This window comes from Hyperolius riggenbachi, chromosome 2, assembly GCF_040937935.1.
Source record: "Hyperolius riggenbachi isolate aHypRig1 chromosome 2, aHypRig1.pri, whole genome shotgun sequence".
NCBI classification, from domain to species: Eukaryota; Metazoa; Chordata; class Amphibia; order Anura; family Hyperoliidae; genus Hyperolius; species Hyperolius riggenbachi.
The window spans coordinates 568,144,198-568,172,148 of NC_090647.1; the positions used below are offsets into that span (position 1 = coordinate 568,144,198).

At 44.6% G+C, this 27,951-nt stretch overlaps 1 protein-coding gene across 2 annotated transcripts in view; it reads right to left on the minus strand.

Annotated features, from left to right (window-relative positions):
* The window catches only part of LOC137545187 (V-set domain-containing T-cell activation inhibitor 1-like), a 45,395-nt gene extending 17,691 nt beyond the window's left edge, over positions 1 to 27,704 (minus strand). The window contains exons 1-2 of one of the 2 annotated variants that reach the window (XM_068266305.1): positions 27,497 to 27,704; positions 18,536 to 18,700 (exon numbers count right to left, since the gene is read on the minus strand). In XM_068266305.1, coding sequence (XP_068122406.1) covers positions 18,536 to 18,549 — 14 coding nt within the window. In that variant the 5' untranslated portion in view covers positions 18,550 to 18,700; positions 27,497 to 27,704. The remainder of the gene's footprint in view (positions 1 to 18,535; positions 18,701 to 27,496) is intronic. The other variant, XM_068266306.1, reaches the window with a different exon arrangement.
* Positions 27,705 to 27,951: the final 247 nt, after the last annotated feature.

The window sequence follows — 27,951 nt, forward strand, 5'->3', positions numbered from 1 at the left end:
GGAGCGGAGGTTGCTGGAGGGATGCGCACTTATGGGTAAATAACCCCTTCACTCCCTGCCGCACACCTGAGCTAATTATAGCTTATTTAAATCACGAATTTGAGTGCTTAAGCACTCGTTATTACTCATAAGAGCGTGACTAGTCCGTAACTGCCAAGGTATTCAGGTGGTCAGTACGCAGTGTGTATGATCACTTAGGAGAAGCAGTAGAGGGTCACTAATGCTGCGTACACACTTGCGATAACGATCGCTCGTAAATGCCAATTAACGATCGCTCGTAGTCGCTCGCACGATTATTGCCTAAAGTTCGTTCATAAGCGATCGTTAAGTCAAGCGATGGAAGGGCAATGATTGCGCGAGAAAATTTTCCAAATAGTTGGATATAATCGAGCGATTGTCGCCGTGAAAATGAAGTGTGTATAGCGATCGTGCGAGAACGATCGCTAGCGCATGAACTGCGCAGGTGCGTTGAAACTAGGAACGTACGTATTTCCGGGAACGTTTGTTTTGTAGCGATCGTGTGCGCACGCAACTATTCTTCCTGATCGTTCGTTTCGGCGACAACAATCGCTTCGCTACTTTCTCAGTCGCCTGATTTGCATTTACTACCTGCTCGTCCACCTATCGCCCGTCGCGGAACGATCGCTTGTAACGAACGATCGTTATCGCAGGTGTGTACGTACCATTAGAAACCCTGTAGAACTGGCAACACTTAGGCCAGGGATTGCTATACCATTGCATTATTGCTGAATAAGGATCCCTGGAAAATGTACCTATGGTTTGGACTATAAAAAGCTACATAAAAAAAAGGTGATGTGGGGTCCCCTCTCCCAAGCCTCCTATCTCCTTGTCCCCCATGCAGGCTTGGATAGCTCTGCAGCCTGATCTATACCAGCTCACATGGTCCATGGTCTGGGGAAGGGGGGTGGCTCTGGAGGAGAGGGGCAGGAAGGGGCTCTTTCCCACTTCTTTGAGAAAAAGATTATTCCACAAAAGATATCCCAACAAGATAGTGAATGATGCCTCTGGTCTCACACAACAGGATTGTCTGTTACCAAAGCAAAAAGGTAAAGAATGATTTTTACGTATTTTGACAAAAAGAACCTCAGTATTATAATAAACTACTGTATTCCAGTCAACACAAGGAGTGTAGAAGTATCTTTGAGAAACACTGGAGCCTATTGCTCAATGACCCCATTTTAAATACTATCCTACCACCAAAACCTAAGATTACATTTAGAAGAAGAAAACCTAAAACATAACATAATACCACCTAGTAGGCTCAAAATCCTCAAAGAAACAAACCTTATTAAAAAATCCAATCCAATCCAATCCAAATCCAATCCAATCCAATCCAATCCAATCAAAAAATTATCTGGAACTTTCCTTGCAGTTACAGTAACTCCAAAGTGAATAACAAGAGTTGGCCTATCTATCAATATATTAAGTGTAAAAGTGACTACGTAATCTTCCTTTTGTAGTGCCCTGTGGCCGTCAATACATAGGCCGCACTAAACAACCGTTCTACAAACGCATACATAAACACAGAGAGAATGTCAGACAAGGTTGTATGAAACATAGGAACACTTCAATCAAATGCACAATACAGACTTCAGATTAATAAAGATTACCATCATGGAAAAAGTTGTGGACATTAATAAGGTCAACACGTTCAGGGCATTGTGCAATAGCGAGACTTATTGGATTTTATATTTGAAGACTTTGAGCCTCAGTGGACTAAATATAGCACTGGAAAATATGTTGAACTAGAACTATGACAACCACTGGAATAACAGTAACCAAGCAGCTCGGGGTGACTTAGAACTACTCGGCAAGTATAGGGGACTAAAATAGACCAAAAAATCCTCCTACTAAAAAACCACACTACCCACTGGAATAGCATTCTATACCTAGTCTCAGTAACATATACTCAGGCCAATGATTCATCTTCTTACAGGATGTATCGTATTTTCTTAGAGATTTCTTATATATTTTATTTATTGATCTTGATAGTTTTACTACACAAGTTTGTATTATCATCATTTAGAATATTACTATTGATATACAATATTCTATTGTTTTTACTGATTACTTATGTTTTTATTGATAATTTATACCATGTTAGTTGTGTGATCTTCATGTTCTTCTCTTTTATTTGAAGATTAATACTGGCACTATGCTGCCCCCTTATGGATACAGAATCACTTGCCTAAAACTAGTGTTGGGCGAACACTTCCCGAACACTTACTGTTCGGGTTTGGGTGACGTCATTGAGCGCGGCTGCCCCCTCCCGCCACCAGGGGGTGCCGATCCTCCCGAGAGCCGGCCGGCCCCTCCACAAGCCCCCCCGCGCCATGATACAGCGGGCGAGGGGGGGCTTGTGGAGGGGCCGTCCGGCTCTCGGGAGGACCGGCACCCCCTGGTGGCGGGAGGGGGCAGCCGCGCTCAATGACGTCACCCGAACCCGAACAGTAAGTGTTCGGGAAGTGTTCGCCCAACACTACCTAAAACCCAGAAAGGAGAAATAGCTCTCTGAATTAAATTTGCATATCACAGCTTTCTATCTTTCCCCTTCGTAACATCCACAAAAAAACATTTTTTTAATGGAACCGAATAAGAAACTGTTTTGTTTTTCACTAATTAGCACTCCACTTTTTTTTTTTCTTGCATTTATAATTAATTTATAATTTTTATCTCCATTACCGGGTACCATGGCATATAGAATATACTCCATCAACTGAAGAGAGAAAAAATATAAATAAAAACATGAGCACCCTAGATTAGAGATGGGAAGTTCGGATCTTTTCAATGATTCGGATGATTCGAATCGGATCATTGAAAAGATCCGGATCTTTGATCCGAATCTCATCTCGGATCATTTTACAAGGGAAGCATTGGGGGGTGAAATGACTAGCAGGACAGGAGAAGTGGAGGGGGGTGGACACACAGAGAAGGGGAGAAGATGGACAGAGGGCAGGGAGTGGACAAAGAAGGGAGGAGGGACGAGCAGAGAGCAGAAATGTTTGTTTGCACACAATACCCACATGCTGCAATTCTATGCTTTACATATATTTCACCTATATGTTCATCTGTATACTCCCAACTCCCATTCCCCAAAGCATTCCCAGAAGTAAAGTGCAGCTGTTTAGAGAAGTGCAGGAGGATCATATTTCACAGCAATCACAGTGCCTGCCCTGTCCTAGCCCAGCATGCTGCCTGTAACGTTATTGAGCTGTGCCAAAAGTTTCCAATTTGTTCACTGTGCACAACTACGGAACAGACAGCCTATAATCAGCAGCACATTATAGCCAGTATGTGTGCTCTACACATATCTGGCAGTGGCACCGATGTCCCCTCTCTCTCATCTACCTGTCCCGGGCTGCAAGGAGGGGAGGGGAGCCACCCCTCCAACAGAGCGATCCATCTCTGCTCTGCTTCCAGGACCCCGCTGCCCGCTGAGAGGGGGCGTGCCTCTCCTGGCCCCGCCCCCTTTGCAATCCAAATCACTCATTTTGATGATTCGGATGATTCGACTCACAAAATAGATTCGGATCAAAGATCCGAATCGTTCATGATCCGGACAACACTACTGTAGATTAGTACAAGCAGAATGCCACATGGCCAGGCTCTGTGGGTAACAACAGGGCAGGTCGGGGTCCTCCAATCCTTCAGGTGTCGGAGGACCCCATGTACCCCCTGCGCCGAAGGCAAAGGGGGAGGTTCCCTTCGGGGAACACCGGAAAGGGCCCTGCTTTTGTGGGGTCTGGGGCTGCTCGTGCATGTTTTTGTACCCCACAAAAACACTTCCACTTTTTCCGTGCATGAGCATAAAGCCTTGCTTACTTTGGTCTCCTGATGCATGCAACAGGAGCCAAGAAAGCTAAAAAAAAAAAAAAAGATATTGCATTTGGCTAAGATCAAGTGTAGAATCTGTTCTTATTTTCAGGGTCGGGACTGAAGTAAGCTATGACAACCCTGAAAGTGGGGGGCGGGCACCTCGAACGAGTGGGGAGGGACAACCCCAAATCCTCTAGTATGGGTGTCCACTGTTCTTACGCTCCCTCGATCCTGACTGCACAAACAGATCTACCATGGTCGAGGCTGAGGGCGTTGCTTAGGTGTACTGCCCCTGGAAGTGGCATCCAGGAGTGCCGGAAAACCCTGGGCCTGGGAAACCCCATGGCGGAGTAAGGCACTAAGGTCTGTACTACCTGTATGCTTAGCCAACTAACGCAGCTCCCCGGCCTTTTGGCTAGGGAGAGAGCAGAATTTTTATAATGCTGGCTGCAAGGTCGGGGCCAGCTTGCTGGCACTGGGGACTTGTCCCCTGGGGACTCCGCCTAGAGGCTCCCTCTCAGGGGAGCCGACCCTGGCCAGTGGGCAACCACGTGGCATGTCGGGGTCCTCCAATCCTTTGGGTTTCGGAGGACCTCAAAGCCCCCTGCCTCCGAAGGCAAAAGGGGGGTTCCCCTCCGGGGGAACAACAGAAAGGGCCCTGTTTTTGTGGGGCCCGGGGCTACTCTTGCACGTTTTTGTGGGGTGTTTATGCACTTCCACTCTTTCTGTACATGGGCATAAAGCCTTGCTTACTCCAGGTTCCTGTTGTGCGCAACAGGAGCCAAGAAAGCTTAAAAAATATATATATGTATGTGCATTAATTGATGCAAGAAAAAAATATATACACTCACCTAAAGGATTATTAGTAACACCATACTAATACAGTGTTTGACCCCCTTTCATCTGCAGCACTGCCTTAATTCTACGTGGCATTGATTGAACAAGGAGCTGAAAGCATTCTTTAGAAATGTTGGCCCATATTGATAGGATAGCATCTTGCAATTGGTGGAGATTTGTGGGCTGCACATCGAGGGCACGAAGCTCCCGTTCCATCACATCCCAAAGATGCTCTATTGGGTTGAGATCTGGTGACTGTGGGGGCCATTTTAGTACAGGGAACGCATTGTCATGTTCAAGAAGCCAATGTGAAATCATTCGAGGTTTGTGACATGGTGCATTATCCTGCTGGAAGTAGCCAGAGGATGGGTACATGGTGGTCATGAAGAGATGGACATGGTCAGAAACAATGCTGAGGTAGCCCGTGGCAATTAAACGATGCCCAATTGGCACTAAGGGGCCTAAAGTGTGCCAAGAAAACATCCCGCAGACCATTACACCACCACCAGCAGCCTGCACAGTGGTAACAAGGCATGATGGATCCATGTTCTCATTCTGTTTACGCCAAATTCTGACTCTATCGAGACTCATCAGACCAGGCAACATTTTTCCACTCTTCAACTGTCCAATTTTGGTGAGCTTGTGCAAATTGTAGCCTCTTTTTCCTATTTGTAGTGGAGATGAGTGGTACCCGGTGGGGTCTTCTGCTGTTGTAGCCCATCCGCCTCAAGGTTGTGCGTGTTGTGGCTTCACAAATGCTTTGCTGCATACCTCGGTTGTAACGAGTGGTTATTTCAGTCAACGTTGCTCTTCTATCAGCTTGAAGCAGTCGGCCCATTCTCCTCTGACCTCTAGCATTTTAATCAGTGCCTAAGCTACATCTAACTAGCCCCAAGATCTGTATAATCCTTGTGTCAGTAAAGGGAACCGGAGGTGAGAGGCATACGGAGGCTGTCATATTTATTTCCTTTTAAACAATGAACATTACCTGGCTGTCCAGCTGACACTCTGCCTCTAATACTTGTAGCCATAGACCCCACCAGGCATGCAGACCAGATGCTTCTGACACAAATTTGACAAGATTAGCTGCATGCTTGTTTCAGGTGTGTGATCCAGACACTATGCAGTATGTATGCAGGACTACCACACACACAATTTTATGTGGCACTTCAATCTGCATGCTTGTAGGTAGTAAAAGAAAGGAGGAAATTAATCTATGCTGTATACTTGTGTCTTATGGGCGGGGATTGACGTTTCCATTGAGACGGCGGGGCATTGCAGCTGTATGCACCCACACATCATTTTTTGGCTTTTGCACATGTACCATTTTATCTTTTTCCACTAATTTGCTGTATAATAAGTGATTTTTTGTTTTTTTATTTTTTCCTCTAAATACAGTATATTCAGCCTCCCCATTTCCTGTTGTAGTGTGTTGTATACGTCTACCATTTGCACAATTTGTACACTCATTTAAAAGCATAGCGTCTTTGCCATTCCTGCCATGGGCGTAGCAATCACCCCTGCGATCCCCGCCATCGCAGCGGCCCCAGAGGCTTGGGGGCCCCTCGTCCTCCCTCTGCCCAACCACAAGTGCAGCCAAGTGCCCCCCCCCCCCGCACCACCTTCTCCCGCCACGCAGAGTAGCGAGTAGCAGGAGCGTGTGTAATGTTTTCCTGCTTCCAGACACAGCTTCACACCCTCTCTGCTGCCATTCGCTGGCTCCCGATCACGTGACCCTCATGGGGTTCTATCATTTTTGCAGGGGGCCCTATTAAAGGGACTCCAAGCACCTCTCATGGGTATGCCTAGAGACTCTGACCAGTACTGCAAAGTACTTATAGATGCATACCTTTCTGTAGCTTGTGCTCTCCTCTTTCATTTGATGCCTGAGTCGCCATTCTACACCAAACAGTTTTCATTCAATTCCAATGTAAATATCGTGGCTGCCATCTTGGCTATGTTATAACTTCCGGGTCACCCTTGTTTTCTCTGTTAGAGAAGTGCATCACTGAATTAAGCAGGAAGAGGAAGTGACACGCATGGCTATTGCAAGAGTCTCCTCCAGAGCGGTCATAGCACGACTTTTGTTGGAAGTCGTCTGGCTTAAAGGCATGCCCATGAGAGGTGCTTGGAGTCCCTTTAGGTCTAGTTATGCCCCTGGTTCCTGCTCATACTGCCAAAAGCTGTGAGCAAACATTCTTCTTCAAGACTTCAAGAGTACCAAACGGCGTTAGGTGGTCCTGGGGCTGGTGCCGCATCCACGCCTGTTGGCGTGGAGTGGTCCTTAAAGGAGTACTGTAGGGGGGGGGGGGGGGAGAGAGTTGAAGTTACCTGGGGCTTCTAATGGTCCCCCGCAGACATCCTGTGCCCGCGCAGCCACTCACCGATGCTCTGGCCCCGCCTCCGGTTCACTTCTGGAATTTCAGACTTTAAAGTGGGAAAACCACTGCGCCTGCGCGTCCATGTCCTCACTCCTGCTGATGGGTGCATACTGCGCAGGCACAGACTGTACTGGGCCTGCATAATACACTCCTGGAGACGTCAGCGGGAGCAAGGGTGCGGCCATGCAGGCGCAGTGGTTTTCAGACTTTGAAGTCGGAAATTCCAGAAGTGAATCAGAGGCGGGGTCGGAGCATTGAGGAGTGGCTGCGCGGGCACAGGACGTCTGCGGGGGACCATTAGAAACCCCGGGCAAGTTCAACTCTTTTTTTCCCCCTTACAGTACTCCTTTAAGAGGTTAATAAACCCCCATTAAAGATGGCTTTTCACATTTGGGCCCTTCTCTGATTGAAATCTGACACCCCTGCTCCAGAGGGTTATCAGACGGCCACCTGCTGGCAGACAGAGGAAGTGTAGGCAATCCAACGTGCAGCGCCACCAGCAGGTGTGGCAGGGTAGAACAGGCCTTACAAATAGAGGTGTTCTGACTTATAGGAAGGGTTTTCAGGATTTCTCTTTACTGTAAACCGAGCTGGGAACTTCCCCTTGTCTCTGAATTAGAAATGAAAGGAGAAGTCATTTGAATGTCATATATGAAACCTCTTTCAGTTCTGGTTGCAGGCAGACGTGCTGCAGGTGAGAAGCTCTGATGTTATAACTGGATGGAGAGTGATGAGAGAATCTGCAGTTCACTTATCTCCCCCCATCCTAAAGGGGCTCATACACTGGTCAATTTCAGCCATTGATCGATTCTATAGAATCGATTGGTCGATCAGAAATCAATTCTATCAAATCTATCGATCGATTTATGGCCGATTTTTATGGATTTGAGCTATCTGAAAGGATGGAAAATCTAGGTGCTCCTGCTGCTGGCAGCAGATCGATGGCCCATAGAGTTGCATTGGATGTAATGGTCCAATATTGCATTTAGATAGATCTCCAATAGATTTAATTCTGAAATCTATTGGAAATCTGTTCCTAGTGTGTGGCACACATCAGATAGATTCCTGTCAGATTCAACCTGACAGGCACCTGACAGAAATCTATCTGATGGTCGAATCTGCTGCAAATTATTTTTCACTTATCTCCCCCACAGTGGCTCCGCCTCCTCAGACCAGTTCACTTATCTCCCCCACCCTGACAGTTGCTCAGCCTCCTCAAAGCACTCAGTGCTTCCATTTATAGCTGTGTTTCCATCAGACTAAATGTGTCATCACTCAGTCATGCTTTATAATGTCACAGGCACTTTGGGGCTGATTCAGGAAGCTGCGCTGCTATAGCTACATAACAGCATCACAAGCTAAATTCAGAGAGGCACGCTACGTGCGGTCGAGCAGCATAGGGTGCCTTCCTTAGTTACACACGCTGTTCACATAGCAACGCACCCTACTTTAAATGCCACCCACTGCTGTGAAGTATCAGGACACTTCACTATTATGTTAATTGAAATAGTTACTAATTACATAGTAACTATTTCAATAAACATAGTAGCGGCCTCGCTAGCGAAGTAACGCAGTTGTGATACATCACAGCAGTGGGCGGTATTTAAAGGAGTGTGCGTTGCTATGCAAACAGCGCACATAACTATAGCATACTAACGTACTATGCAGCAGTTGCCATACAGGTCTCATCCACTAGAGACTTCTGGAGGTGAATCCACTGTGAGCACAGTAAACGTTTAAGGTTGGTCAGTGTGCCCATACATGATACAATCTTGTTTGTATGTACAATCGGAAAAATACAATTATCGATTTTGCGCTGGAAATCGAGGGTAATACTGCCACACCACTCTCTAGATTCATGAGATAGAGAGACCTCGAAAGCTAAAAGGAAGAAAACAGATAATTGCAATGTAACTAGCCAAATCGACAATTTATAAAAATAAGACAATGCGGTAGTGTGTCTCAGTGTGAGGACGTGGCCATATGCAATTACCTTTTTCTCCTATGAGAATTTTCATGTTTTCTTTAAAATAACTTTTAAGCATTTTACAATTGAAAAAGTACCCAAAAGTTCATGAAAAAGTACCATCAAATGTATTTTCAGTATTTTCTTGCTCACTGGTGGCTTAAAAGGCGTTTTATGGTGAAAATATCCCCTAGCAGAAAACTCAGGAGAAGTAGTGAATTGCATATGTGCCAAGGAGATCATAGCATAGATCAGAATGGTCAGATAACAAGGGCAAAACTGGAATGATCAAATTGTTTGTTTATTATAAACCTATACACAAAAAATATACATTAGCTCTGGCCCAAATAAATATATCTGGCAGCTGAACAGATTGGTTGAAAAGTACAGACATTTGAACAGAGGCGCCAACAAGAATAAAAACGTCTAAAATGTTTTAAAAAAGGGGGAAGTTTTAGTGGACTTACCCCCACTCGCAGTTAATGCGCGTTGGTATGCGTTTTTTCCATAGCAGTGCATTGGGAAGATTTTAGTTAAAATGCGTTAAAGGGACTCCGAGCTCAGCAAAAAATGAAAGTTGTACTCACCCGGGACTTTTTCCAGCCCAGTGCTGGTTGGGAGGTCCCACGACGGCGTTCTGGCTCCTCTCCTTCTCCCCGCTCCGGAATGGCTGACCGGCCGCAGCCCGGGCGACACTCGGCCGAGTGTCGCCCGGGCTGCTCCTTCCGCGTATGACACGGCTGACGTCACACGCCGACCGCCTCACGTCATCACTGCGGCCGGCGTGGCAGTACTGCGCATGCGCGTTTAAAGCACGCATGCGCCGTACTGCCACGCCGGCATGACGTGAGGCGGCCGGCGTGTGACGTCAGCCGTGTCATACGTGGAAGGAGCAGCCCGACACTCGGCCAAGTGTCGCCCGGGCTGCGGCCGGTCAGCCATTCCGGAGCGGGGACTTGGAGAGGAGCCAGGACGCCGTCGTGGGACCTCCCGACCAGCACTGGGCTGGAGAAAGCCCCAGGTGAGTACAACTTTCATTTTTTTGCTGAGCTCGGAGTCCCTTTAAGTGTAAAAGAGGCCATAGGAAAACATGGGCATTACTTTGAAAATCCGTTTTCTTTCCGTTTTAACTGAGAGCAGCTGATGAAGTGTAAAAGGGCCCTAACAGACTGAAAGCTGTTATTTTAAACAAAGTAACATTTATTGGATGCTCCAATAAATTCAATGGATGCATCCAACAAAATAACATTTTGTTTAAAATAACGGCTTTCAGTCTGTTTATCTACAAGGGAGGTAAGTCCACTAAAACTTCCCCCCTTTTAAACTTTTTTTTAGATGTTTTTTAATCTTGTTGGTGCCTCTGTTCAAAATTCTGTACTCAGTCTAGTCCACCCTTGGTGGAGGGGTGCATCCCCATACTTTTCCTATCTACAGAGAGCGACTTCTTAATCCCGAGTGGGGTCAGGTTCTAATTCTCCCCGCCTGCCATTGCAGTGGTTGCCTGTGTGGTAACCCACGTTTGTGAGTATAACCTTTGTTGCTTTTATTACAATCTACCTAATTTACTGAAATACTACACTATATTGGGCTCTCGTTTTCTTACCTTCATTTTCAAGCGAGATTGGTTGAAAAGGATACGCAAGTGATGAGGAATTATAGTAGAATGTTTGAAAGTTCAAAATACCGTGTGTGGTCCAGTAAGTCCAATAAGTAAGCCCAGTAAGCAATGAAGTCTTTGCACTGAAGTAATCCAAACTATGGCCTCGTTCACATCTGCTGCGCTGAAAAACGTGTTAAAGCGCAGGGTAAAAAACGCATGCGCTTGTGCGCGCTTTAGTCCGCGTTTCTATGCGTTGCGCTGCGCTTCTTTAAAGCACGTTTTGCTTGTTGTAGCAGCAGCAGTTGTCAATAAAACTTTGTTTTTGTATGTAAATGTATTTTTTTCTCCAATTAGGGGTAAAAAACGCATGCGCTTCTATGCGCTTGTACGCGCTTCTATGCGCTAAAAAAGCGGACCCATTCACTTGCATTGCTGTGCGCTTTCCAGCTCAGCGCACAGAAATGCATGCAACACTACGTTTCTGTAACGCTGCTCAGCGCAGCGCATAGATGTGAACCAGCTACATTTAGTTACATGGAAAAATGAATACCTTGCTGATCGCACAGGGCAGTGCGCTGTGGAAAGCGCACAGAAACGTCCCTGATGTGAACGAGGCCTTAGGCGTTGTGGCCAGTGTCCTGCTGGCCTGTCGATGGATGGAAATTCAACAATAGTTGGACAACAAAGGACCCTGGACCATGTATGTCCCTGGGTTTTACTCCATTCTCCAGCTGGAAGTAACTATGAAAAGTCCAGCCTTGTGTAATTGGAACAGGGGGCAGTTCTTGCCCCAGAGAGCGAAAAGCTTGCAGTATTCCTGCTTTTGTAGTCTCTGAGTGCCTGTAGGTCATGTTAAAGGGAACCCGAGGAGAGATTGATATGGAGGCTGCCATATTTATTTCCTTGCAAACAATGCCAGTTGCCTGACAGTCTTGTTCATCTTCTGGCATATGTAGTGTCTGAGTCAAAACCCTGGAACAAGCATATGGCTAATCCAGTACAAACAGAGACAGAGCACCTTATCTGCATGCTTGTTCAGGGGCTATGGCTAAAAGTATTGGAGACACAGGATCATCAGGATGCCAGGCAACTGGTATTGTTTAAAAGGAAATCAATACGGCAGCCTCCATATTCCTCTCACCTCGGGTTCCCTTTAAGAAATGGATTTATTTATATTCAGTACAACAATCCCCAGATATCAAATATGAATGTGAAACTTCAAAGCATGACTGTGAACATGATTTGCTCCATAGCACTTTGAGTGAGACTCGGTCAGGTTGTGCATCAAGCAGATTTTACTAACCTCTGAAAAACCAGCAGTGTTGGACTGGGAGGTGAAAAAACTGAGGAAACCACCTGCTGGCCAAGCAGCAGTAACCCTGTGTTATCACTCCCAATAGAAACCTGCAGCAAGTCTTCACTGTGAGGAAATCCACCTACTGGCCAAGCAGCAGTAACCCTGTGTTATCACTCCCAATAGAAACCTGCAGCAAGTCTTCACTGTGAGCAGCAACACCTGACCTGATTACTGCTTCTTGGCCAGCAAGTGGATTTCCTCAGCTCTCCCAGCGCCCAGTCCGACACTGGAAACCGGTGCTGCTAGCACCCTTGGATCATCCTAAAAAGCCTAGAAACTAGGAAATTATAAGGAAATTATTAAAGGGACACTTAAGTCAAACAAAAAAAATGAGTTTTACTCACCTAGGGCTTCCAATAGCCCCCTGCAGCTGTCCGGTGTTCTCGCCGTCTCCCTCCGATCCTCCTGGCCCCGCCAGCAGCCACTTCCTGTTTCGGTGACAGGAGCTGACAGGCTGGGGACGCGAGTGATTCTTCGCGTTCCCAGACACATTAGCACCCTCTATGCTGCTGTATGGTATATGATATATGCTATAGCAGCATAGATGGCGCTATTGTGGCCAGGAACGCGAAGAATCTCTTGCGTCCCCAGCCTGTCAGCTCCTGTCACCGAAACAGGAAGTGGCTGCCGGTGGGGCCAGGAGGATCGGAGGGAGACGGCGAGGGCACCGGACAGCTGCAGGGGGCTATTGGAAGCCCCAGGTGAGTAAAACTCATTTTTTTTGTTTGACTTAAGTGTCCCTTTAAGTTGTGAGTTGCCTGAGGCTCAGCTGCAGTTGGTGGAAGCAGTTGGGTGTGTACAGTTCCGATAAGAGTCTTTGAAGCCAGGATGTCTGCTAGAGATGTGAACAGCTCTTTGAACTAGGGTCGGCTCATGGCAGAGAAATAGTTTTAAATGTCAGTTCTAATGTTTGTGACCGATATGTAATGACATATTTAATTATAAGGAATAGTAAATGTGTCACACTTTACACCCAGCTTCAGCAAATAGATGAAAGACTGCAAATTATAATGTTACATTCATGTGACCTTCCTGTGTCTCTGCCCCGCCCCTAAATTCATGTGTCTCTAGCCCACCCCCTAAATTCCTAGATTTCTGCTCCACCCCCTTAAATTTCTGTTTATGCTCCGCCCCCTAAATTCCAGAAATTAGGTGCAGAGTCTCATGTTATTAACTACACCTCATTCAACTCTCTGATTGGAGGAAAGACATGTATAACTCGCCCAGACTCGGTTATACGGGTTTCTAGACCACATTTAGCCACAGTATAGATTTATAACAGTTACCCCTCACTGAAATAATTACACCAGAATCTTTTTATGTAAACCTACATTCCTGTAGTGATTGTTACAACACCCACCAACCGTCTTACTATGCCACAGTTGCCATTCAGGTCCCATCCACTAGGGGCTTCTGAAGGTGACTGTACTGTAAGCAAAGTAAACGTTTAAGACCGGATGATGTGCCCATACATACAGTGGGATGCGAAAGTTTGGGCAACCTTGTAAATCTTCATGATTTTCCTGTATAAATCGTTGGCTGTTACGATAAAAAAAAGTCATAGGAGACACACACAGTGATATTTGAGAAGTGAAATGAAGTTCATTAGGTTTACAGAAAGTGCACAATAATTGTTTAAATACAATTAGGCAGGTGCATAAATGTGGGCACTGTTGTCATTTTATTGATTCCAAAACCTTTAGAACTAATTATTGGAACTCAAATTGGCTTGGTAAGCTCAGTGACCTCTGACCTACATACACAGGTGAATCCAATTATAAGAAAGCGTATTTAAGAGGATCAGTTGTAAGTTTCCATCCTCTTTTAATTTTCTCTGAAGAGTAGCAACATGGGGGTCTCCAAACAACTCTCAAATGACCTGAAGAAAAAGATTGTTCACTATCATGGTTTAGGGGAAGGATACAGAAAACTGTCTCAGAGATTTCAGCTGTCTGTTTCCACAGTGAGGAACACATTGAGGAAATGGAAGAGCACAGGCTCAGTTCAAGTTAAGGCTTGAAGTGGCAGACCAAGAAAAATCAGAAGCGACGAATGGTGAGAACAGTCAGAGTCAACCCACAGACTAGCACCACCTAGACCTACAACATTATCTTGCTGCAGATGGAGTCACTGTGCATCGTTCAACCGTTATGCGCACTTTACACAAGGAGATGCTGTATGTGAAAGTGATGCAGAGGAAGCCTTTTCTCTGCCCACAGCACAAACAGAGACGCTTAAATATGGTAAAGCACATTTGGACAAGCCAGCTTCATTTTGGAATAAGGTGCTGTGGACTGAGGAAACTAAAATTGAGTTATTTGGGCATAACAAGAGGAGTTATGCATGGAGGAAAAAGGACACAGCATTCCAAGAAAACATCTGCTACCTACAGTAAAATATGGTTGCACTCAGTATCACTCAGTACTCAGTATCAGCAGATTCTGGAGACCAATGTCCAGGAATCAGTGACAAAGCAGAAGCTGTGCCGGGGTTGGATCTTTCAACAAGTCAACGACCCTAAACACTGCTCAAAATCCACTAAGGCATTCATGCAGAGGAACAAGTACAATGTTCTGGAATGGACATCTCAGTCCCCAGACCTGAATATAATTCAAAATCTGTGGTGTGAGTTAAAGCTGTGGTGCCATCAAACCTGAATAAACTACAGATGTTTTGTAAAGAGGAATGGTCCAAAATACCTTCAACCAGAATCCAGACTCTCAGTGGAACCTACAGGAAGCGTTTAGAGGCTGTAATTTCTGCAAAAGGAGGATCTACTAAATATTGATTTTATTTCTTTTTTGTGGTGCCCAAATTTATACACCTGCCTAATTTTGTTTAAACAATTATTGCGCACTTTCTGTAAATCCAATAAACTTCATTTCACTTCTCAAATATCCCTGTGTGTGTCTCCTATAGGATATATTTACCTGACATTTTTTATCGTAACAACTAACAATTTATACAGGAAAATCATGACGATTAACAAGGTTGCCCAAACTTTTGCATCCCACTGTAATACAATCTCGATTGTATGTACAATCTGTTGCAATTATCGATTTCATGCTAGAAATCGGGTATGTTGCTGCCACCACTCTCCAGATTGAAATGAGGTGGAGAGACCTCGGAGCTAGCTATTCCGAAAAGGAAGAAAAGTTTATCTGCAACCTAACTAGCCAAACTAAACAATATATAAGGTAAAGATAAAACAACGTGGTAGTGTGTCTCTTCTGAGGACGGAGAGTTCTAGCATGGATCAGAATAATTAGGCAGCAAGGGCAAAACTGGAACGATTAAAGAGACACTGAAGCAAAAAAAAACAAATATGATATAATGAATTGGTTGTGTGGTACAGCTAAGAAATAAAGCATTAGGAGCAGAGACATAAGTCTAATATTTGTTTCCAGTACAGGAAGAGTTAAAAAACTCCAGTTATCTATGCAAATAGCCATTGAGCTCTCTGACTTCTGATTAGGTTATCTCAGCTGTATTGTGTTTTCCTTTGCAGAGAACAGTTCAGGAGAGGCCTGTTCTGCAAAAACTTGTAGGGCCTGTAGAATGCCGAGTAGTGTGTAAACTGCAAATATTAGAGAATGATGCAATGTTATAACAAAAAAAAAAGCTGTATACGGTAACTAAAAATAAAAATATGAGAATGTTTTTTTTGCTACCAATGTTCTAGTAATTACCCCTACTACACAACCAATTCATGATATCATCATTTTTTTTTTCGCTTCAGTGTTTCTTTAAATCATTAATTCATTAATAAACTATACACAAACATATACAGAGAAAATGCCAAAAGTTATCTAGCAGTTGAACAGAGGATTGGTTGTATAGAAATAAGCAGAAAACAGAAAATAGTGAAGATTGTCCAATGACCGAACGATCAATTTCCGTTCAAAATCGATTGTTCCCGTCGATCAGTCTGTGCGGAAGATTTTACTCGATCGCCGGCGGGTCGGGAGTGCGTTGATAGCGCCGTTCGAATCTCCGACGACCGACGCTAGTGACAATACATTACCTGCTCCGCCGGCGCGAGTCCCCGCTGTCACCGCTGCTCCTTCTCTGCTGGGTTCCAACAGGAAGTGAAGTGAAGCTGGAGGAGCCGAGCGCAGAGAAGAAGACAGCGGAGACCAGAGGACTCACGCCGTCCGGATCAGGTAATGTATGTGGGGGGTCAGCGTCAGCTTCACAGATGTTGAATCAGATTCAGGCTGAAATCGGTTCACAATCTGTTTGCAGTAAAGGCAGCCATACAATCCCTCTCTGATCAGATTCGATCAGAGCGGGATCTGTCTGTTGGTCGATCTGATGGCAAATCGACCAGTGTATGGCTACCTTTAGGGTGATTTCTACGTGCCCACAAGTCCTATCAATATATGGATTGCATATTTGCATTCAGTAAAGCGTTATGAATTCACACATATGAAACATGAGTATTAATCCACAAAGTATTACCGATAACTTTTATTTCTCAGTGGTTGGATGTTTAGTCTGTCTGAAAATCAAATTTTTCAGCATGTGAGTAATGGTTTGCCTAATGTTTTTATATCAAGATACATAAGAAAAGTATTGGTTGTTGAAATTACAATAGCAAAATATAATATTTAACATTACCAGCCCCTCTGTTCCTCTCTCTTTCTCTCTCTGTCTCATTTCATTTACTGCATTTGTACTAATGACTAGCTCCTCCCTTGCATTTGTACTAATGACTAGCTCCTCCCTTGCATTTGTACTAATGACTAGCTCCTCCCTTGCATTTGTACTAATGACTAGCTCCTCCCTTGCATTTGTACTAAGGACTAGCTCCTCCCTTGCATTTGTACTAATGACTAGCTCCTCCCTTGCATTTGTACTAATGACTAGCTCCTCCCTTGCATTTGTACTAAGGACTAGCTCCTCCCTTGCATTTGTACTAATGACTAGCTCCTCCCTTGCATTTGTACTAAGGACTAGCTCCTCCCTTGCATTTGTACTAAGGACTAGCTCCTCCCTTGCATTTGTACTAAGGACTAGCTCCTCCCTTGCATTTGTACTAAGGACTAGCTCCTCCCTTGCATTTGTACTAAGGACTAGCTCCTCCCTTGCATTTGTACTAATGACTAGCTCCTCCCTTGCATTTGTATGCATTTAGCCACGTCCATCACCAAAATACGATTTTATTTTCTAGTAATGAACTGGCTACTTTCATTTCTCCTACTTTCCCACACTCTTATCTAGCTTATGCATAGCTCCCAACTGTCCCTTTTTCGGAGGGACAGTCCCTCTTTGGGATCCCTGTCCCTCTGTCCCTCTTTCCTCCTCATTTGTCCCTCTTTCAGGACTTTGTCCCTCTTTCTATGTAAATATATATATTTCTATACTAAAAATGTGTATGACTGACTCTAAACTTTATTCATCCTTTAAATTGATATATTACTAATTGTAAAATGTTACTATGAAGGAAAATGAACCAGGATAGAAAGGACCAGTGTGGTTTGAATTATAAACAACATATGTTTCTTATGAAATCTTTATGGTATGCGTGACTAGAGGCATGGTGAGGGCGTGGCCATGGGGTGTGGCAGGGGCGTGGCTTAAGTGTCCCTTTTTCTCATCTCAAAAAGTTGGTAGGTATGTTTATGAAAAAATCTGATCATCAATAGGATCATTCACTAAAAACTGCACCAGTAATGGGTACATGTAGAGAATCCGCATATCTGTCTGGAGTGCTCTCTTCACACCCAGTGGTGTTACTGACCTGTTCACTTATTAGCTGTGTAATGCTCTACCAGAGTTTTTATTTATTTTTATTATTGCTGCAAAACATTTTCTGCCTTTCTTTCTTTTTTTTCTTCTTTAGATTGTGGTTGGCATGAACTTCACAATCATTAAATTTCTCTTTATAGAATAACATAATTTTCTCAGTTTCACCGCGTGAGGTTATTTTCTACCGTACGGTTGATATATAAAAAAAGTTGCTCAGTACAGACTAATATTTCTAAACTTTATTTAGTCATTTAAAGTGAAGAAAAAAAAATGATGATATAATGAATTGGTTGTGTAGTACGGATAATTACTAGAAGATTAGCAGCAAAGAAAATATTCTCATATTTTTATTTTAAGTTAAATAGGTGTTTTTTTTTTTTTTTATAACATTGCATCATTCTCTAATATTTGCAGTTTACACATTACTCAGCATTCTAAATGATTTTACAGAGCAGGCCAGTGAACTATTGACCTGTCCTCTGAAAAAAAAAACAAATACAGTGACAGACACTTGAGATAAGTTTCAGCAGACAGAGCTCTCTGCTAGTTTGAAAGTCCTGGAGAGATCAGTGGCTCTTTTGCATAGATAACAACTGGAGTTTCTGAACTCTTCCTGTACTGGAAACAGTATTAGACTGATGTCTCTGCTCCTAATGTTTTATTTCTTAGCTGTACTACACATACAAATCATTATATTATAGGTTTGTTTTCATTTCAGATTCCCTTTAAGATCTTAGAAACAGCACAGCGTAGAGGACAGTGCACCGTGCCCCCTCTCTCACACCACTGGCTCACGCCGGACTCACACTTTCTGAAGCATTAGGTGACCGGTTCCAGGATTCTCCACAGCTGCTGTCGGCAGAGTTATGGGCTCGGACTGATATGCACAAGCTGTAGGTATACAGGTTCTTATCAGATGAGCTATCCTCCTTCACCATGTGGGAATCCAGCCAAGCCAGGTCATAAATCACCTTCAGATGTCAAAATAATTACTATATAATGTATTACTATACAATAATTATGGTATAATAATTACCAGTAATTACAAATGTTAATTCAATTGACTTTGCATTATTATTAGTAATTACGCATGAATTTACATGCAATTTATGCGTAATTTTGTTCGGACTTTGGCGATGAATAGCAATGCTCCCATACCTGCTATTGCTACCAAAAACGCTACATATGTTAAAGGGGAACAGAGGTAAGAGGTATACGGAGGCTGCCATATTTATTTCCTTTTAATCAATACCAGTTGCCTGGCAGCCCTGCTGGTCTATTTCTCTGCAGTAGTATCTGAATAACACCAGAAACAAGTATGCAGCTAGTCTTGTCAGATCTGACTTTACAGTCTGAAACACCTGATCTGCTGCATGCTTGTTCAGGGGTTATGGCTAATAGTCAGTGTTCTCCCCAGGCTCTTTTAGCCGGGTGCTCCACCCGGCTGGATTTGGTGACCACCCGGCTGTCATCGGCTCACCGCCTCACCTCCTCCTATGCTGTAAGCAGAGTTGCCCTGCATTTTCATCTCAACCCACCCGGCTACTTTTTCATGCCACCCGGCAACTATTTCATTCCACCCGGCTGGAAATAAATTCTGGGGAGAACACTGTATAGTATTAGAGGCAGAGGATCAGCAGGGCTGCCAGGCAACTGGTATTGCTTAAAAGGAAATAAACATGGCAGCCTCCATATACCTCTCTCTTCAGTTCCCCTTTAAGGAGAATAGTGGATACCTTGTAGTTTTTGAGAAAATTGATTTTAAATATGCAAAGAAAAATGTTTTTTCACTCAGAAAAATGAGTTTTTCTTTGTATTTTTAAAATCAATTTTCTCAAGAACCAGGAGAGTGTTGTACCGTGTCATCCATCAGTAAAAGCAAGGAGTTCTGAATCAGGATGATACCATTTATTGGCTAACTTAAGAGAACTCTAAATATATATACACACACACACACACACACACACCTATGTTGCCAGATGGGAGTCTGATTTAAATGGACACAAATCCAATAAAGAGTGAGAGAACACCTGGAAAATAGTTCCAAAATTTTCCATAAATATAGCGGTGGTTGAATCGGCCTATAAAGTACTCCTGCACTGGTATTGGGTTCCTGCTAGGTTTTCCCACTCTTTAGAAGCCAGTGCTAGGCTTAGTGTTAGAGGTTGCGGGGTCAGAGATGATATGTTGCACACCTTCTGGTCAGGCCCGGCCCTAGACTTTTTGCCGCCTGAGGCGTGCGCTCCACTGACGTCACTTCCTGCTACGCCGCAGGAAGTGACGTCAGTGGAGCGCACGCTGGAACGAGGAAGAGGTGAGTGATCCCCGCTCGTTGCCTCTTATAGCTGCAGCCAGCGACGTAACTGTTTAAAGCTGGAGGGGAGCGGAGGACAGGGGACCCAGGCGAGAGAGGGGGGGTCCGACCCCCCTCCCCGCCGCTAGGCCCAATACCCCCTTCCTGCCCGCTATCCCCTCCAGCTCGGGCGGCCCCCCACACTTACGGACGGGCGGGTGCCGCCCCCCCCCCCCCCCAGAAGTGCCGCCTGAGGCAAAAGTTTCACCCCGCCTCATGGGCGGGGCGGCCCTGCTTCTGGTCCTGCACAATGCTATTATGATTTTTGGAGTCTACAGGCGTCTGCAATCACTATTTGATCAATTTCTAAAGATCTTTGGTCTGCTTTGTTACATTTTAAAGCAGAGCCTTAAGGCCTCTTTCACAGTGGGACTTTGCGTTTGATGCGACGTTAAGGTTGCATAACGTGCCTCTAATGCAACGCATTGAAAGACTATGACTTGGACGATATAGTTCTTTCTTTAGCCCTGCGTTTGGTGCGCCGTTTTCGTCACACAGTGATGGATGAAAACGGCGCATGCGTTACATAAAAAAAAAACATTACTGAGCATGTGCAACACACATAACGCAGCAGATTTATTGCTAAACGCACAGCATGCAGCACTTTCTAAATATTGCTACACGTTACACACAACGCAACGTGTGCACTGTGAATGTCGCACAGACTTTGTATTGCTGTGCGTTAGTCCACGTTAAAACATTTTCTAACGTGCAACTTTAATGTCCTACTGTGAAAGAGGCCTTAAAGTGACACCAAAGCAAAAAAAAAAAAAAAAAGTAGTATAATATAATGAATTGTACGTATAGTACAGATAATTGATAGAACATTAGTGAAAAGAGTCATGTTTTTATTTTCAGTTGTATAGGGTTTTTTTTCTTATAACATTGCATCATTCCGTCATATTTGAATTTACAAACCACATAATCGTATCTATCTATCTATCTATTTTCTACTGGGGACAATCTAGGCTTTCTTTGGGTAATATTTTTCCAATTTTTTTTTTTTCACCCTTCCTAATTTTCACGTGACAAAAGCCACGGTTACAAAACACCTCAAAATACATTGTTTGTCCTGTACTCATTAAAATGATACCGCATATGACAAATTTCATTTCTAGATGAGAATGTAGCATACCATTACTGCCGGTCTGTGCATCTGTAGCAGTCGCTAGGGTGCAGATATATTGCTAAGCAACACCACAGCAATGCATCTATATAACGTTGGGTCCCCGAGCTGTTGCCATAGTGATCGCATCCCATTGCTTTGGGCAGCAGCCATTACAGGTGTCCATGAATCTTATGGCAAGGTGACACAAAGGGTTAATTATTTAAATTTAACCACAGGTGGAAAAAACACTTTTTTTTATATTGTGACACTTTTTACATTTTAAAGAGAACCCGAGGCGGGTTTGAAAAATCCTATTAGGACAGAGAGGCAAGTGCTGTATACAATGAGCAGCCTCTGTGTCCTTACACACTGTCTCCAGGCTCCCCCGGGCTCTGCTGTAACCCATAAAAAACCACCAGGCTAGCGACACACAGATTGTCGCTAGCCGGCTGTTTACCTGAAGGCTGTCTGTCACTGCTGCTCCCCCGCTTCATGTATAGTGCGGCTCTCGGCCTGCGTCCCTTCCCTCCCTGCCTCTGTCAGCTCCTTCCAATCAGCTTACAGAGGCGGGGAGGGAAGGGATGCAGGCGGGGGAGATGCGCTATGCAGGAGGCGGGGGAGCAGCAGTGAATGGCAGCCTAAAGGTAAATAGCAGGCTAGCGACAATCTGTGTGTCGCTAGCCTGGTGTTTTTTTATGGGGTTCAGCAGAGCCCGGGGGAGCCTGGAGACAGTGTGTAAGGACACAGAGGCTGCTCATTGTATACAGCACTTGCCTCTGTGTCCTAATAGGATTTTTAAAACCCACCACGGGTTCTCTTTAAATGAATAATTGCTGCTATAGAAGCAATCATTCCTTTTTAAACCAGTGCCTACACATGCACGCTAACATGCAGGGGGGCACATGTGGCGGCTTCAGTTATATCAAAGAATCTAAACTGATTAAAGAGACTAATCACTATGTGCTGTTCTGTGGAAAGGGGCAAAGCCATGATGCGAGATCTGGCAGGGCAGCTATGTACCAGCTCAATAGGCTTGTTCAATAATTAGCATCAGCCAAAGATCATTAAGCCTGTGTTCACCAAGACGTCAAAAACAATTCATGTGTACTGAGAGTGACAAAGCCCTGGTTAATGGAGTGCAAAAAATTCAGTTACAATTGTATTTAACTTGCAAATGATCCAACCTTGAATGAACAAAGTTTTAATAACCCAGCATGAAAGTGCAGCAGACGATGTCAGTGCTATATACTGTACATAATAATAATAATAATAATAATAATAATATGGTAGGACATTAGACTATGACTATGGTAAGATTAGAGTGTGAGCTCCTCTGAGGACAGTCAGAGACATGACTATGTACTCTGTACAGTGCTGCAGAAGATGTCAGTGCTATATAAATACATTATAATAATATGGTAGGACATTAGACTATGACTATGGTAGGATTAGATTGTGAGCTCCTCTGAGGGCAGTCAGTGACATGACTATGTACTCTGTACAGTGCTGCAAAGATGTCAGTGCTATATAAATACATAATAATAATATGGTAGGACATTAGACTATGACTATGGTAGGATTAGAGTGTGAGCTCCTCTGAGGACAGTCAGTGACATGACTATGTACTCTGTAATGTGCTGCAGAAGATGTCAGTGCTATATTATAAATACATAATAATAATATGGTAGGGACATTAGACTGTGACTATGGTAGAGATTAGATTGTGAGTTCCTCTGAGGACAGTCAGTGACATGACTATGTACTCTGTACAGTGCTGCAGAAGATGTCAGTGCTCTATAAATACATAATAATAATATGGCAGGACATTAGACTGTGACTATGGTAGGATTAGAGTGTGAGCTCCTCTGAGGACAGTCAGTGACATGACTATGTACTCTGTAATGTGCTGCAGAGGATGTCAGTGCTATATAAATACATAATAATAATATGGTAGGACATTAGACTGTGACTATGGTAGGATTAGAGTGTGAGCTCCTCTGAGGACAGTCAATGACATGACTATGTACTCTGTAATGTGCTGCAGAAGATGTCAGTGCTATATAACTACATAATAATAATATGGTAGGACATTAGACTATGACTATGGTAGGATTAGATTGTGAGCTCCTCTGAGGACAGTCAGTGACATGACTATGTACTCTGTAAAGTGCTGCAGAAGATGTCAGTGCTATATAAATACATAATAATAATATGGTAGGACATTAGACTATTACAGGATTAGAGTGTGAGCTCCTCTGAGGACAGTCAGTGACATGACTATGTACAATACAATACAATAACATTTGTAAAGCGCTTTTCTCCCATAGGACTCAAAGCGCATAGCTGTGTCTCAGATTAATACAGGGTTGCAGGCTGGGTTGTGTTACAGAGGAGATGGTCAGATGTTCATGAATGCCAGACTGAAGAGGTAGGTTTTCAGTTTAGACTTAAATGCTTCCAGGGATGGAGCTGTCCTGATTGGGTGTGGCAGTGAGTTCCAAAGTGTAGGGGCAGCATGACAAAAGGCTCTGTCTCCAAAGGTTTTGAGGTGGACTCTGGGGGTGACCAAGGTGTTACGTCATTTTGATCTAAGATTGTGGGGGGGGGGGGGGGGGGATGTAGTTGCAACAAGTACTTCAGGTATCCAGGGCCCAGATTGTGCAAGGATTTGAATGTCAGTAAGCCAATCTTAAACAGAATTCTCCATTTTATCGGTAGCCAGTGGAGTGAGCTCAGGGTTGGTGTTATGTGGCAATGGCGGGGTTGGCTCGTTAACAGCCTTGCGGCGGCATTCTGTACTAATTGCAGGCGGCGTAAGTCTTTCTTATGCAGGCCTGTGTAGAGGACGTTGCAGTAGTCTAACCTTGATGTGACGAAGGTATGAACTAGGGTTGGAAGATCCTCTGAAGGAATTAGGTGTTTAATCCTTGAAATATTTCTTAGGTGAAAGAAGGAATGTTTCACAACAGCTGAGATTTGATTCCTGAAGCTTAATTTCCCATCAATCAGTACTCCCAGGCTGCGCACACAGTCTGAGTTGTTCAGGTCTGAGCTCCCTATCCTTAGCAGTGTTGGTTGAGACTGGGGCTGCTTTGCTGTTGAGCCCTGGCCCTCGATAACAAGAACCTCAGTTTTGTCAGCATTAAGTTTTAGCCAATTATTATTCATCCACTCTTGAAGCTCAGCTAAGCATGCGTTTATTTGTGGAGTAGGGTCTGTGACGCCAGGTTTGAATGACAAATATAGCTGGGTGTCATCAGCATAGCAATGATATGTACTCTGTAAATTGCTGCAGAAGATGTCAGTGCTATATAAATACAAGAAGTTTTAAATACCCTACTGCTACTACTATATAAATACATAATAATAATATGGGAGGACATTAGACTATGACTATGGTAGGATTAGAGTGTGAGCTCCTCTGAGGACAGTCAGTGACATGACTATGTACTCTGTACAGTGCTGCAGAAGATGTCAGTGCTATATAAATACATAATAATAATATAGTAGGACATTAGACTATGACTATGGTAGGATTAGAGTGTGAGCTCCTCTGAGGACAGTCAGTGACATGACTATGTACTCTGTACAGTGCTGCAGAAGATGTCAGTGCTATATAAATGCATAATAATATGGTAGGACATTAGACTATGACTATGGTAGGATTAGAGTGTGAGCTCCTCTGAGGACAGTCAGTGACATGACTATGTACTCTGTAATGTGCTGCAGAAGATGTCAGTGCTATATAACTACATAATAATAATATGGTAGGACATTAGACTATGACTATGGTAGGATTAGAGTGTGAGCTCCTCTGAGGACAGTCAGTGACATGACTATGTACTCTGTAATGTGCTGCAGAAGATGTCAGTGCTATATAACTACATAATAATAATATGGTAGGACATTAGACTATAACTATGGTAGGATTAGAGTGTGAGCTCCTCTGAGGACAGTCAGTGACATGACTATGTACTCTGTAAAGTGCTGCAGAAGATGTCAGTGCTATATAAATACATAATAATACTATGGTAGGACATTAGACTATGGTAGGATTAGACTGTGACCTCCTTTGAGGACAGTCAGTGACATAACTTAAAGGAAATTTCAGGTAAATTAAAAAAAAAAATCAGATCTACTTACTGGGGCTTCCTCCAGCCTCTGCAAGCCTATACGTCCCTCGCCGCACCTTTGCTCCAAGTCAGCCTCCCCACTGTAACAGCCGCTGACCCACACCAGTTTGAGGCATCTGCGAGCGCGGCTGTGCTACTCGCTCTCATGTTTCCAGGAGCGATCTGCGCAGGTGCAGAAGTACTGTGCCTGTGCAGAACTCTCCCAGTCACAGGAGCCCGAGCGCTGCGGTTGCATGCTTGTGAGTAGGCTTCCAGGGGCTGGAGGAAGTTCCAGGTAAGTAGCTTTGATTTGCACAGTTATACTGCACAGTCAGCGAGCTGCATCTGCTCATTCAACAGCCGATCTACCAGGAATCCTCTATACTAACCAAAGGCTGCAAATATGCAAGGACTCTGAAGCACTTTTGGGTGGTGCCTTCGTGTGGGAGGTGCAGTTGTAGGCACCAGCTTATTGTGGGTGGCGGCTTAGTGTGGCAGTTGTGGTGTGCATGCACAGCTGCGTCCGTGAACACCATGCACAGATGCAACTGTGGGCGGTGGCTTATTGTTGGTGGCACAGTTGTGGGCGGTGGCTTAATGTGACAGCGGCTTAGTAAAGGTGGTGGCTTAGTGTGGGTGGTGGCTTAGTGTGACAGTGGCTGAGGATGGTGGCTCTGTGTGGGTAGTGGCTAAGTGTGGGCGGTGGCTTACTGTGGGTGTTTGCTTAGTGTGACAGTGGCTTAATGTGGGCAGCACAGTTGTGGGTGGTGGCTTAAGGTGCCCATACACTTACTCGATATCCCGCCGATACGCAGCAGATTTGATCACTGTGATGGAATCTGCTGTGAAATCGATGCGCAACGTTGACCATACGACTGATTTCCGTCCAAAATAGATCCCGTCAATCTGTCCAATGCGGAAGATTTCGCTCGATCACCGGCGGGTCGGGAGTGCGTCGATAGCGGCGTTCGAATGTCCGACGACCGACGCTAGCGGCAATACATTACCTGCTCCGCCGACGCGTGTCCCCGCTGGGCACCGGCTGGCTTCACTTACTTCCTGTCGGAGGAAGTTTAAACAGTAGAGTGCCCTCTACTGTTTAAACTTCCCCTGACAGGAAGTAAAGTGAAGCTGAAGCCCAGAGCGGAGAAGAGACAGCGGAGACCGGGGGACTTGCGCCGGCCGTAATGAATGCTGCAGCAGCTCCACAGATTGTGTATCGGTTTCATAGTGAAATCGATTCAAAATCGGCCTGCAGTGTAGGCAGCCAATAGATCCCGCTGTGATCAGATTTTATCACAGAGGGATCTATCTGCTGGTCGATCTTTTGCAATCGACCAGTATATGGCTGCCTTTAGTGTGGGTAGTGGCTTAATGTGGCAGTTGTGGTGTGTATGCACAGCTGCATCTGTGAATACCATGCACCAATATAAATGTGGGTGGTAGATTGGTATTGCCGATGCAGTTGTGGGAAGTGGCTTAGTGTGGGTGGTGGCTTAATGTGACAGTGGCTTAGTGTGGGTGGGACAGTTGTGGGTGGTGCCTGAATGTGGGTTGTGGCTTAGTGTTGGCAGCGCAGTTGTGGGCGGCAGTATAGTAGAATATTAGTAATGTTACCGATATTCTGCTATTGCCTTATCTTGTCCTATACCTCACACTAACCTTACCTCACCCACAACTAACACTTATGTAGCCGGGCGCCATATCCGATCTGGCATTTGTCTATATGATAGCAGAACCCCGTTTTCCAATGCTGTACTCCCGCTGGACATGATTGCCGATATCTGCCGCTTACACACCCCTGCCTGCACTGGTATCTGGTCGCCCAGCCATTATACTCAACCGCACCTTCTACGCTAATTCTGGGCACCTTGCCTGAGTGTTGCCACTACTTTAGCTGATAGATGCATTTCGGGTGTATAACAGATGAACCCCACCGTGCTGTTTTCAGCCCCTGCACCTAAATTACGTAGTTGGCATCATCAACGCCACAATTTACATTGCGGTCTATGGCAGCGCCTAATTTACCGATTTGGAATCATACGTGTAATAACGTTATTTTAGCGCGCCTAACCGATCAGTCACCGGTCAGGATAGGGATGGCAGTGAACGATTGCACAGAGATCATTGTGCTCTGGCTATATGTAGGGCAGATTGCATGGGATCTCTGCAGTGTGTGAGATGCGGTACTTACATTTTATTGGTGTTTTCTGTCCATTCCACGGGAGAATTTCAGCAGGCTGTGGATCCTGGTGAGCTGCACACCAATAATGTTTCCACATCATGTTACAGCTTACTGATACAAGTGGGTTGTGCATATAGAGTGCAATGTCCTGCTCAGCCAGTAAGATGCTGAGTGACACTGTATAGCCGTCATGTTGTTCGTTTCTCTTTCCTGCCTTCTTAGTGTGTTACAAGAAATCACGTGATGCAGCCACATTTAGCTACTTGGCAGATTTCCAGCTCACCTCGGGCGCCTCTCTGCTTCCTCATCCACAAGATCTGGGCAATGATATGAGATCGTTACAAAGTATCAGAGCTTCATGTAAGTTCAGCTTGTAGATGAGATCCTGGACTGTTCCTCTGTGTGCGGCGTCCATCTCCGGGACTGCAGAGCTCATGGCTTATTACTTACTGTGGCAGCATCAG